At 34.6% G+C, this 14,447-nt stretch overlaps 1 protein-coding gene across 2 annotated transcripts in view; it reads left to right on the forward strand.

Annotated features, from left to right (window-relative positions):
- The first annotated feature begins 963 nt into the window (after positions 1-963).
- Positions 964-14,447, forward strand: part of LOC116252374 (putative glucose-6-phosphate 1-epimerase) — a 28,652-nt gene continuing 15,168 nt past the window's right edge. Inside the window, exons 1-5 of one of the 2 annotated variants that reach the window (XM_031626578.2) lie at positions 966-1,311; positions 3,274-3,348; positions 4,386-4,442; positions 4,520-4,680; positions 4,862-4,996. In XM_031626578.2, coding sequence (XP_031482438.1) covers positions 1,213-1,311; positions 3,274-3,348; positions 4,386-4,442; positions 4,520-4,680; positions 4,862-4,996 — 527 coding nt within the window. In that variant the 5' untranslated portion in view covers positions 966-1,212. Of the gene's footprint in view, positions 1,312-3,273; positions 3,349-4,385; positions 4,443-4,519; positions 4,681-4,861; positions 4,997-14,447 lie in introns of both variants that reach the window. The other variant, XM_031626579.2, reaches the window with a different exon arrangement.

Raw genomic sequence — 14,447 nt, forward strand, 5'->3', positions numbered from 1 at the left:
ATCCACTTTGGTATCAAATAGCCATAAAATCAGATTTTATACTGATTTACATGACCGAAAATCAGAAATGTCGATTCTAAGAGAGTTTGTTTCTTAGAAAATGATGACAAGTTATTGAATATTTGCTTAACTTTTTATAAGTTAAACATCTAAAGCAATAAGACGAATGTTCCTCTTGAGAACACTCTCATTTGTATTGGGTATTCATGTTGGGCTTAAAAATGAAGTTTTAGAAAATTTTCTTTTTTAAAACCAAACTAAAATTCAAATTTTATGCTAAAAGATTCATCTATTCCGTGGTTGATTTCAGCATTTTTGATCTTTTCTTTTGAAAGACATGAAAATTGGATTTTGAATATGATTTTGCATCATTTTAAGATAATAATTAATCCCATGCAAATCTAAAAATGTATGAATAAAACCTGCAACTCCTAAAAGTGCTTTTAGGTTATTGATTAGATCATTAGAATGAGATTAGAACCTTTTCTAGTTCTATGGAAATTAGCGCATTTATAACTGAAAATTAGCATTTCAAGAGCTGAAAATTTGAAGTTTTAAGCTAGATGTTATGAAATCATGGTTTAATTTCAGCAACATGCATGCACTTTTATGTATGTATTGCTGAAATAAACAAAGTTTTGAAATGAAATATTAAATAATCTTGTAGTGTTGAACTATGAAAATCAAAATGATGATTCTCTTTCTTTACAATTAGTTTAGAAAGTTATTCTAACTTAACTTTAAAAAAGAAAAATGATTTTTAATTTATGAGTGCAAATTTTTCGTGACACGCCACCGCGTGTGGGCCTAACACAGAAATGACTCGTAATGTATGATTTTCGGCAAAAGCTGAGTGTTTATCAAAATACTAACAATAATGAGTCTGTTTTAGACATTATTGTAAACATTGGCGGGCATTAAAATAACTTTTTCTTGAGAAAAGGGTAAAGTAAAACCACGCTATAGGTACCGCTCTCTCTCTCTCTCCTCACGAGTGCAGCACCTATCCGCCTGTGCGTCCATTTGTAAGAACCACGCAGGCCGCGGTTCCCCTTCAAAGAAGTGGACGAACTTTTCGCCCCTTCCGACTCCTCCTCCCGACTCCTCCTTCTTCTTCCGAGAGAACTATTCAGAAATTTGGGGTTATATTTTTTCTATAGAGTTTAAATAGGTAGAAAGATGGATCTGTCATTGGGGTTCTTTCTGTGAGCCATGTCAGATCAGAAGTCTTTCATCTTTGTGGAGACTTGCAAGGGCGTCAATGGTCTCGACAAGGTCATCTTGAGGGAAGTTCGCGGCAGTTCCGCAGAGGTACTCGATTCTTTGAAAAATAAGATCCTTCCACTTTATTTCGGTTTTGAACGAGACAGTGAGCTCTGGCGATGATCTGTGGTAGAATCTAGAGTTTGGGCACCTAATTCGAAGATAATGTCGCATTATTTTCGTCAAAAGCAATATGTTTCGTCTTCAGATGTAATTGACTGCTGATCCGTTGATAAGCGACTGTTAAAAGATTCGTGTATTGTTGATTTCTTGAGCTTCTTATTTTCTGATATGCATTTCGTATATGTTGCATTTTTGTATCAAACTAAGAGGTGTCAAATCTCTTTGTTTTTTTTTCCTTTTTTGGTATAATATTCTATGTTTGAATCTCGATCATGGATTGCTACTATATAGATTTGACTACTGCATGCCAGAGAACGTTACTTCTTGCATCAAATAGCGGCAGAAAGTTGTTCGATCTATTTTCACCACTTAGCGAACATTGATACGAATTCGCTGGCCATGCTATGTCTGTAAGAGAACACGTTCGATTACTTGTTAATGGTGATTAAATTGATTAATCCGTGTCTATGTTATGAATGCAGCCTGTTTCTATGTTTTTCCTTGAAATGCTTTGCATTTATGACATGGCTTCACATTAGGCTGATATTAATGAGGGTCATTGTTTCATCAAATTCATTTTGTATTCATGAATATTGATGCTTAGAGATCTAGAATTGGGCTTCTCTTGTACAATGACTTATATTTATGGTAGGATCTAGGGTTTCAGTACTTCTGGGCTACACGTCCAGAGGCTTACTTTTGTGTTCTTGCTGGTCTAAAATTTTAAATTGGCAATTCTTTTGAGCTTTACATTTTTTTTCTTGGTTCGTTATGTTATAAGGCATAAGATATACGCCCATTGAGCCAATAAGAGTTTTCATGATGATAAATTCTTATGGCTGTCTTCCTTTGTATTGCTTGAAATTGTTCCAGTACATCTTTTCCCCATTTCCTTTTCCCCGTTGCAAGAGTTCTATGTCATACATGCACCGATCTGCTTCCACCCCTATTAATTTCTTCTGCTTATTGTTTCTACATAATGCATCCTATGCAGGATTCTTGTTTTGATTTTTTTTTTTTTAAATCTTAATGAAAGTTTTGGTCATTTCTCTCTATTCAAAGTGGTATTGAAGCCTATTGCCTTGTTATGCCATTTTGTGCGTTCAAGAAGGAATTATCTTTCGGATCTAAGTTATGCCGTGCTGAGTAAGCCAGCAAATTTTTTTTTTTGGAAAAGTCTTATGGCATGTTTTGAATGGTTAACAATTTCCTGTAGCATATGCCAACTCTTAGTGAAAATTTTAACCAAAGACCAACAAATTGCATGGTCCCTGTATGTTGGTTAACCAGATACGATGTGAACAACCCATTATATGGGACCCAAGTGGTGGAGAGAGGGATAATGTTTGGTAGTTCACTAATTCTACATATCTTTTTCTTCTCACTGGTTACAGTTTGCTGATTTTATATTTCAAGTTTCAACTATGACAGCCTTTCTAGGTCCATGTTAAGGCTCATCCTATCCTTTGGAGTTACACTACAGACAATTCCAGATTGGAGATCTGTTTCCTTTGTACAAATTGTAATTCCACCGTGACCTTCAGATAATAGCCATTAATCATAATTTGGAGAAATATGCTTGTCTGTTTCCTGATTTTCCAAACGTGCTATTATTCCATTTTTGTTGGTAAGAATATATAGAAGTCAGACTTTCAAAACTCGGTGATTTAATTTTGTAATGGCTTGAGCTTGTAGCAGATTCTATTTGAATTTCAATTTCCCCAGGGTTTGTTTTCAAATATTATTTCATTTTGTGTGCTTTGTTTTCTTTTGTGCTATACAAATGCCTGTTTTGGTTGGGAATCAAGCACATTGTTGTGCATTCTGAAATCAGGTTACAGGTATGCTGCTTTTTAATCTTCCTCTTGTTCCCTTGATTTTCTGTAGATTTATCTGTATGGGGGTCAAGTTACTTCTTGGAAAAATGATCATGGAGAAGAGTTACTGTTCATGAGCAGTAAGGTACCGTCTCTGTGCATCTTTCTTGCAAGAGCTTGTTATTATGTCCATGAGTCTACTGATATATATATATATATATATATATATATATTCTAAGTAAGCTAGATCCGATATACATGCAATATTAATGGAATTGGAAAAGTGATACATAGCATAATAAAGAAGTAAAGTTCAGAACTATATGAGTGATCATTTATTTCATTATTCTATATGAGTCCAAAGTATATGACCGATCTTCTTATTTCATTATTTTAAAAATATCTATGCTCTACAATTTGGTTTATGGATATGGAGAGCGATGCAATTTGTTTTTGACTGTATCTCATGTACACTTTATTTAGCATATCAATGACACTTGGACATCTTATGACACAATCTATTCCTATTATCATTAGTTTCATCTATTTCCTTTGACGATTTTGGTTATTTGGTATTCACATGTTCATTTCTTTTTGTCACAATTATTCTCAACATTGTCATTAATTTTAACTTTTTTTAATGGTCTTTGATTAATTTGTTATCTAGTTGTGTTCTTTGCTTTTAAAAATTCATTGTCGGTTACTTTGTGTTTCCAGGTGAACTTGATGTTTTTGACTGTAAAAATTTAGAACTGGTGCTGAAGAATTTGTTTTGAGATGGTATTTCAGTTTTGTTGCTTTAGGTAAAGGTTTGTATTTTTGAGTTTGTACAGGCATCTCCATGCATCCTGATTTTGAGAATTATACTTGGTGTGTTGCATTCTTCTGCATTTTTTCCATTTGTATGGCTTCAGTTGCACAAATATTTATCATGTTTTCTCATGTGCTGCTCCATAAGTTATGTGTAAAACATTTCAACACCTTTTTTGGGTTGTCATGTTTCAATACATTATTCCAGTGGGGAACCATTGACCTGCTGGCAGATTAGGTATTTATCACCTTACATTGCAGATCTATTGTCATTTTGCTTGCTTTTTCTCTTTGGAAAATTTTCAAGATTAGGCATTATCAGCTTATGTTGCAGAAGCATTGTCATAATCTTGCTTGCTTTTTTTTCTCCAGGCAATTTTCAAGTCTTTAAAGCCCATACGTGGTGGGATACCAATATGCTTCCCGCAAGTATGTTGTTTTCCTGTAGTTCTGTTTCTTGCAAATTTGAACTTTTACGAACTTGGGGATTTTTTACTTGTATGCAGTTCAGTAGTCATGGAACTCTTGACCGGCATGGATTTGCAAGGAATAGGTTTTGGAGCATTGACACTGACCCACCCCCATTCCCGACATCTACTTCTAGTAAGGCCTTTGTTGACTTGATCCTAAGGCCATCTGAGGATGATTTGAAGATATGGCCTCATAGGTACGAGGGTTTGGAAATGGGCATGATGCATATTTTATTCATGCCATTGTGGTTCTACACAAAGACAGGCACAAAGGAATGCCTTTCCTTTGCTTACATAACACCATTGTAGTGTAACATGCATCATGGATTACTGTATCTTATTTGGATGATTAAACATTGTATTTCAATGTCATTTCAGCTTTGAGTTTCGTCTAAGGGTTACCCTGGGGCCTGGAGGAGATCTGATGCTGACATCTCGCATAAGAAACACAGATGTCAAGCCTTTTCAGTTTACATTTGCTTATCATACATATTTTTCGGTATCTGATATCAGGTATTTGATGAATTTGTACATTCTGCTGAACTTTAATTGATTAAAATTTTGGGCTCGTTATGGGCTCCTATTTCACACAGCCACTCCTAGAAAGGCACCATACGGTGTCAACACGGCTGGACATAGTATGTGTATGGGACGTGAGAGACTCATATTTTTTGTATTTTTCGTTTAGTAATTTGTATCTTATGAATAGAAACAATCAATATTTGTGTTTGTTTTCTTAAATCTTGTTGTTGCTATATATATAGTGCACACATACTCTCTACATTGTCTCTGTATGTAAGTTTTTTGAAAATGGTTTGAACCTCTGGCTGCACCCCTACCTCCTTGGCTCCTTCCATGTTACATGGATGGGTTCTTTTTTCTTCTTTACTACAAGAAGTGTGCTATTTGTTCATGAACTTGTACTGCTGCATCTTTGCTGTGAGCTATTTATATAGTGGTAGTTAAGTAACATTCTGGACTTGACTGAGCCATGGGCTGTAAGGTAGGACCGTGGAAGAGCCTGCACTAATATGAATGAACGTCTTTAGCTGCTCTCTGGGATGGCTAGGGTTTGGCCTGGTTCTATTTTGAAGTTATCTGTAGAACTTTTGTTACTACCCTGTTTACCATGCAGCCTAGTCTAGTTTGGGCCTGTTTGTGCTTGCTCTCATTCCTAGAACATTCTTTCATTATGCTTCTTTATATCTCTCTTCATTCATGTTCTTTACATCACCAAAAATACAAGCTTTTGAGGTGTAAATATTATGGTCAACTGCTTCGTGAGATGCTATAAGATAGATGGCATTGGAATAAAATCATCTTCGCCTTTTTTTGGGTATGTTGAATGTCACTAAACTGGTGAAATTGATACATTTATAGTGTTGCATATAGACGAGGGTTGCTTTTTTCGAACGAGTGTTGTGATCAAAGTTGACACGTTGTCTGAGAAATAAAAACCTTAGTCCTTCATAAACAATCTCATTTGCCATCAATGTCGTTAGGTTAAGAATAATAAAGTTCACTCATTTATTTGTGTTTCACACTGTCAATTAAAAAGTCTTTACTATGAATGTTTGGATCATTATGGACAACAAAAAAAGACACATGAAATGGTTTATGAGGATTGAGTGCAACTTAGTTTTGGCTTTGCTTGTCTTGTGGAATGGAGGAAGCTCTTATGAGCTCATGCTGGAGAGTGCTTTAGGAGATTATTGCATTATCAATGCCAAACGAGCACTAACTGAACCAAAGGTACATGATTAATTTTAGCTTGTGTATGTAGGATTGGTTAGGTTAAAAAAGGCTCAACAGCCTAGACGGCTTTTGCATTTTTTGTGCTTTAAATTGCATACCTCAGGGAGCACAACCATGTGCATGACTGATGTTAGAGAAAGCCATGGGAGTTGAAATGTCTATTCGTTATTCAACTATCAGTGGGAGGCCTCCTACAAAATAAAAGGTCTTTCCACTAAATCACTGATACATTGAATTACAAGTGTATATATTTTAAGTTTCTCCTCCCTCAGAAAAATTGTATGGATACTTAAATTTGTTATTTATTTTTCAATGCTGAAATTTTATACAAGCAAATATTGTTCTTGGCATGCTTGTTTTGGCAAAGCTTGGCCACTTGAGCCAAATCAGAGTTCTACTGGAGCCAAGTGTCCGCCTGATCATGAGATGAGACAAGAGTTACTGAGAAAGAACATGAACAAGAACACAATGTCCAAGTTTCGTAATGCTACAAGGATAAACCTTAGGGGTTCTTTGGAGTAAGGACACTCTGTGAGTGTCCTATGAATCTGCCCGAACATTGGGGCAGATTCATGGAACACTGGAACTGATATTTCATGAATCTGGCCCAATCCTTGGGGCAGATTTATGGGACAAATGACCCCTTAGGTGTTGACTACTGCTTTTTGTCCAAACCTGAAAAGTGATTAAGAGTATCCCTATATATTGATCAAGATGGGAAACACATATGACTATAATGCGAAGAGCTAATCATGCCTTATACTAGCTTGGTTGTTTCATAGGCATCTAATTTCCTGAATGTGAACCATACTCTTTGGTTTTTTTTGAACCTTTTACGCTTTAGTTAAGAGAAAATAAACTATTATGAACTTAAAGATGGAGGCACACGCAATCATACTATAGATTGTAGCTTGGAAATGGACATAAGGCAAACAAATAACTCTACTAATGATTCTTCTATAATAGTGGCAATGAATTCAATGCAAAATTTTCTATTATTTCTTATATATTTTTTTAGATTTTTGAATTCCGGAATTTTTCTCAAGAAAGATAAAATTTCCAATTGATAGCCAGAAAGTTGGTTTATAAAAACTTAGAAATGATATTCGTGATGATGGTACTAATCATTTAAGGGCATGTCTATCAAATTTTTAATTGTTCTTTTTTGTATGCAAACTGCTCTTATGGTGGTGTGCTTTGTAAAACTATAAATATGTTTAGAAAATTTATCATGGATTTCCCTTTATTTTTATATATAATATATTTTATTTTTTTTTGAATTCCTGAGTTTTTCTTAAGAAAAAAAAACTTTCCAATTAATACCTAGTTGAGGTGCCCGTGTCGACATGACTCAACATGGGTATATTTTTATATTTTTTTGTTCAGTAATATAAAATTTTTATGGATATAAACAATGAATTTATGTATTTATTTAATTATATATATCATAGTCACAAATAACGTCTTGAAGTTTTAAACAACGAAGTTTTTCTCTGTTATAATACGGCGTGCTTGAAAAAAACAGGGAAAAAGGGAAAAATACGGTAAATTTTTTAAAATTAAAAAAAAATCTGAACTTATAAGGTAAACACAAAGGTTTAAGATTACTAACCAGATATTTGATTGTTTTAACTTGTTCGATATCTTCTTGGTTGAAGAACATTACTCCATTTGGTCTTAATTTAGCATATAGTCCTGCTATGCATCTACGCAATTGAGGGATATATGGTTGGGCGTAATTTAAAATACCTAAAAATTGTTGTAGTGATTTTTTATCTTCGATTTTATCTGGAAATCTTTTATAATTTTTTGTACAATATGAGGTTGGAGGTTAATATATCCATGTCCAATTTCTGTCCCAAGGAAATTTATGTGTTTTTAATAATTCTATCTTGGTTTTTGAAATGATGGTTCCTTATTCTCCAAAAACATTGAAGATTTGCTTTAGATGTGACACATGTTCCCTTTTGGTTTTGGAGACAACTAGAAATCTAGAATATCATCAATATAGATGATTGAAAATTTTCTGCACTTCTGTAAGGCATTGTCCATTTTCCTCTGAAAAACACTGGGTGCGTTTTTGAGCCCAAAAGGCATGATGACCCATTCAAAATGTTCTTGGGAGCATGTAAAGGCTGTCCATTCTATGGACTCCTTAGCCATCCTAACTTGCCAAAATCCACTTTTATAATCAAATTTTGAAAAATATGTTTTATCTTGGATTCTTTGTATAAGAGCGTCTTTGTCCGGTATATTATAACCGTCATCTCGGGTGTTGTCATTTAATCTTCTGTAATTTATCACCATTTGAGTTTTACGTTAAACTTGTTCCGAATGTTTATTTACAATAAAAGCAGAGGAACGATGTGGACTGCTGCCTTTTGTATAACCTTAAGATTAACTAATTCGTTTATATGCTTTTCTAGTTCTTTTTCTACTTCTAAGGAATGTTTGATATTAGCTGTTTTTATCCTTAAGTCTGGATTAATTATGTCGAGTTTGCATTCTATTTTATTTTCATCCCAATATTTTTGGGGCTCATTAGAAATAATTTCTAATTTTGGCAGTCTTGAAATAACATCATCAAGGTCTGGATAATTGGAATTTATTCATATATTTTCTAGTAAGTTTATGACTCTTCTATTGCCAAGCATATAGCTTGGACACTCATAGTTTATTATATCTATTTCTAAAGGTCCTTCATAGGTGGGTAACAGTGTTTTAGTTTCATGGTCTATTAAAGTTGACACGTGTTGAGTGTCTAGAAGGCTTTGGCAAAGGTACGTTGGATTTTTCTGACATTGTCCAGGAATTGGACAGGTGCATTGACCAGGGGTTTCGAGTTTTATCTTATGCTTTTTTTGCTTTTGCTTTTGCGTTGGAGGGGTACCACCATGGTTCGCAGGCACACGACTGGTGTTAGTAGGATGGAGATCAGGGTTAAGGTAATATGAATAAAAAAGGATATGGGGGTCCTGTAAAAATTGTAGGCCGAATTTCGAGATAACGATGCCCTCATGGCCGCCTATCAAGAAAGATAACCCAATAATGCAAAAAATATGTTGGATGTCAAAAGTTTTGAAGTACAATGTTGGGTCAGGAACAACTTTTGTTAAAGTGTCTCGAATTGTCCAGAATTGTATAGTTACAAATTCTTTTGGAATGTAATTGTTATATTGTAATTGGCTCTAAACATTGTTTCAGCCATAATGGGTTCAGTTAAAGTTTTAATATATTTTGGTTGTACCAATGACTGATCTATTATCATGTTTGCACATCCTGTGTCGATCAAGGCTTGGGCATCTAACAGGGAGTCTCCTATGGTTATTCGACATCTTACTAAGAGTTGGTGGAAGTGAGTGGATTCTGGTTCCAGGTGTTGGAAACCAATAGTATCAGATGTTTGTTGCTGATGCATTAAGGCCATGTTAGAAACTGTAGCCTTTCCTTTCTGAGATTTCTGTGACTGTAACTCGTCAATTTGAGCCTGCATCCTAGTTTTAAATTCTTCTAGGTCATCACAGTAATTTTCTAGTCTCCTGATTCTTCTTTCAAGACTAGATTCTTCTAATTTATCAAGTTTCTTGATGTCTGTATCAGGGGTGTCTAATCTTTGTTTTGGTTCTAAAATCCAAGAGTCGACAGCTTTCGAGAAACCAAAGGCAGCAACGCTACCTATTGTCCATACTAGGATATCTTGGGCAATGACTGCATTGCGTGCTTAGACTGCCTTCTCTAAACTTTTAACCATGTATGCATTCAAAACTCATTATCTGATTCATATAATTCAATGAAATCGTTTAGAATCGTTTCATTGGATTTTGTAAATTCATTTACTAAAGGATAATAATTTTCAGAACTTTGTTGCGTTTTATCATATTCTTCGATAGAGACAATTGAATAAATTGACTCAGTTTCAGTGACATATTCGTCAATGTTAATTAACTCTTGATTTGTAGTATTAATTAAGGCTGCTTCTTTTGTATAAGCATTTAGGAGCTTAGGGCAGCTGCTTCCTAAGTGGTCGTTTTCATTACAAACAATGCAGCAAAGTTTGTTTTTATAATTTCTTCTTTTATCATATTTTCTAACATGCTTTTATTTGTTTAAATAAGGAGCTTTATTTTTTGATTTTCTTAGAAAATATCTTTTTGTCTTTCTTCTAGGAGCTTCTTGTGTATGTTTAGTCCTTTTCTTATGTACTTTCTCTATTGTTTTCCAAAATTTTTTGGAGTATATATTTTCTTACGGAAAGAGTGATCTCTTTTTAATTGTTTTTGTATTTTAATTTCTGTGCATTTTTTCTCTAAACATTTACAGATATATCTTATTCTGTATGCTATGTTTTGGGAGATTTGTAAAGGCTTATTTTCTTGTACATAGGTATGCCATCCTTTGACAATTTCTTGTCTTAGGGTCCCTCTAAGTCTTCTAAACAGTCCTCTCCGATCTCATTACCATACGAGTTTCTGGAGATCGTAGTATAGTAGTAATAGGCTCTAAGGAATTCTTCAATGTAGTTCCAACTTGTAAGGCTTAATTGGTCCAGCCTACATATGGCTTCTTTCTGTGTTTCGTCCATACCAGTCTAAGTTGCCTGGACACTGCAATTTGACTGCCGCACCCGTGTCGACACGACTCGGGTGCGGGTGCGGGTGCGGCTCGGATTTGCACCCGAACCGGGTCAACAAGAGTCGAGCCCGATTATTTTTGTCCATTTTGGACATGCACTGACTCGATTCGGGTGCGGTCAAACCTCGTCAAGCCTATTTTTGTCATTTTTTGATATTTTTTATTTTAAAAATTTTAAACTTTAAAAGGAGGGTTTAACATTTTTTTTCCATTTCTGTGTTTTGTCATGGTTTTGTCCTTTATGCTTAATATGTTACATTCATATACACAATACATTATAACTTATAAGTATGTAATCTATAATATTCATATATAATTTATCCATAAAGTGTGTAGTGTAGAGTGTATAGACTATAGTGTATACTCTAAATTTCTTAATTCTTATATATATATATATATGTTATAATAATAAATTAATAATAACAAATAAATATTCTCGCTGCACCGCCACACCTAAATTTTTGGGGATATGTCGCATCGGCACCTGCACTGGCACCGGCACCCCGCACCTAGGTGACATAGATGCTAGTAGTTGGACTTGTTCTTGTTAGGATTAGTTGGATTCTGAATACAAAATTATATGGATTTATTCCTATGGCAATGTCACTTTCCAGTTGTCCGGGAAAATGTTTTTTATATGCTTCCCATTGTGACCTAGCTGTTTCACCTAAATCGGTTTCCAAGTATGCTATTATTTCCCTCGCATCTTTACGGCCAAGATTGGCTTTCAAGTAATCTTTAATTACTATGGCTCCCCATTGTTCTATAATTTGAGGCCATAATTGTGGATCATGGACTGCAATGTTTAGGACTCACCGTTGGTCGAGTAATTTATGGTGATCAATTGTTTCCAAGGGAAATGGTTTTCCTTTTGGATAAAAATCCTTTTGGATATCTTGTACTTCAGAATAGGGTTTTCTTGGAGGATAACCGTAATAGGTATCTTTCTTCTGGACTTCAGTAGTAATTGTAGGTCTACTACTTTCTGCTTGGGATTCCATAAAATTTTTTATCGGCCATCCTTTTAAAGATGTGGTGTTTGAATTTTCTTCTTCTTCTGTCATAGAACAAACCCTAATGTTTTTATGTTGATCTATATAAAGTTCTTGGTTTGATTGGATTTGACCAGTAGCTTTTAATTGGTCTTCTAACTCTACAAGTTGTATAATATTATTGAATTTTAATTCTAATTCTTTAGGAAAAAGGATTTTATTTGGTTCCATCTATTCGTTTTACAAATAGGTACTTAGTACTTAATTTTGTTCTTAAGGGTTCTGCTGTTTTTAGGCTAAGTTTATCTAGTTTATCATATTTAGAACCGGTTGCTTTCCCTAGTTCTCTAAGAATTTTATCATACTTAGTTTCTAAATCTTCAAGATGTTTTAATATATAGTAGAGAAGGGCAATATTTAAATTAAAAAGTTTTGGATATTCTTTATCTGCTTGGGACGTTCCTTCATAATTTGTGTATCCAGTAGCAGCCTGGATTCCCTTAATTTTAAACCTAGTAGTTATCTGTGGTATGAAGAGCAGATCCTCTTCCATTGAGCTAAGTGCTGTTTCTTAGAGTTCTTTGATCATTTTTCCCAATTTTTCAATTATCAGTGTGACTTCATCTAGTTTTTGAGAGATTGTCTTTAAGTATTTTTCAAACGTTATTTGTTGGTTTATTTGTTTTATTTTATCATTGTTAAATAGAATTATATTTTGTTGAGTTGTTCTTTTTGGTAGTCAACTCTTTCCTGTAGTTCTTTTATTAATTTATTCTTTGTTTGCATATAGGAAATAATGGTATCTAACATGTTTTTGTTGTATTGTTCGCTCAATTCTAGTAATTTTCCATTAAGGATTATAAGATCTAGGATTGTATTTAATTGTTCGTTTTCTCCATGATCTTCATGGCTATAATTTCTACCAAAATGGCAACAATATTGTAATTTGTTTGTTCGAATAATATATGTATCTCTCGGAAAACTTAGATCTAGGAAATCTAATTTATCCATTCTTTAGTTTCTTATTTTTCTCTCCTATCTCTCGAAGATAGATCCAAGGTATATATGTTTTAACCCATATATTTGGATTATTTCCATCCTTATTATAAGGTTTCCATATAAACCATTTATTGTTTTCTTCTTTTATTGGCATCTTACAAAGATGTTGAATGCCCGGCTTGTTGAATTTCTTCTAAATCTCTTATCTAGTATCATTAAGAAGCATTTTGCTCATGCGTTTTTGCGATGGAGCGGCCTGATCTTTACGACAATAAAACCTATATGAATTAAATTATGTCTACAAGTTTTAAGGTTCTTATTTCCTTCTGTGCTTAACAAAGGAATTGTTTATGTCTGATTTTCTAACACACACATAGCAAGTTCTCTATTATGTAAATATCTGCCTTGTAATCGCCTCCACTCATTGTGGTGGTAGAGGATTTCAGGGTTCAAGACTTGTCGTAGTCCTCGTTCTTGCTAATCTTCAGGTATTTCAGCAATTTCTTCTAATTGTACATTATGTGAAGAAGAGGAAGCTCTGTCGCATCTTCTTTATAAAACTTCACTTAAAAGTGTAAGTTGATTTTGGTTTCCCGATGAGGGTGTTTCACTCTAGGTACGTGATCTTCCTAAAAAAGGTATCGTTCGGGTTTCACTCATAAGTGTGAATTTCTCTTTTGAAGAAAACCCAGTTGTTTTCAAGGAGGTGGTTCTGATACCAAAAGTTAAGCGCCAATTCTATCTGTGGCTTTGAATTCCCTTGCCTAAACATGTAAGAATCCCCTTGCCTTTAGGACATACTAACTGCGAGATGAGTTTTTTCCCAGGAGGCATAGAAGCCTAAAAACAGTACTTACCCTGAGCATTTCAGTCCAAATACAATGACTAAGAAGACGAACCATACATGATAGACTAGATAAGCGGGAAAATCAAATAAAAGACAGGGAAAAGAATAAGAACTTACAGTCATTAGGAACTACTCCTTTATTGAAAAACAACTGGAATCCTCTTCAAGAGAGGTACTTTCTAGCCTATGGCTAACTTCATTACAACTTGAATGAGAACATTTTTGAATCCTCTTCAAGAGAGGTACTTTCTAGCCTATGGCTAACTTCATTACAACTTGAATGGGATCTCGAAAAAGGACAGTTGGAACTTATGATTGCAAAATGACAAAGTCTAGCCTAGTAGAGGCCAGTTGGTTTTCCATTTTAGCTAGGCAGTCATACGTGTCACTCCTTCCAACCTTATCCTCAGCTTTTCCGCAGTTTGCGGTAGTGAGTGAAGGGATAAGACCGTTGGTGTTAACACGTAGGCACCGTAGCTTGCGGATTACATTATTTGGACTTTTTGCTTTTGTCCTATATGGACATATCTTTTAACGAAGAATCTGATTCCTGAAGATACACAAGGCGAAGGGATGACTTTGCTTGTGTAAGGGGTCCACGTCCTTGAGCCGGCTTTGTCATTTGAAAGATTTTGTAACCTTCTGCCTTTTTACCAGTAGGTGTAGTGCATCTGCACGTGACAGCTTCCTGCTGCATGCTTCATGAGCTAGCAATAGAGTTTCTCCGTTTCTGGATCGT

Source organism: Nymphaea colorata, chromosome 4, assembly GCF_008831285.2.
Source record: "Nymphaea colorata isolate Beijing-Zhang1983 chromosome 4, ASM883128v2, whole genome shotgun sequence".
Classification (NCBI taxonomy): domain Eukaryota; kingdom Viridiplantae; phylum Streptophyta; class Magnoliopsida; order Nymphaeales; family Nymphaeaceae; genus Nymphaea; species Nymphaea colorata.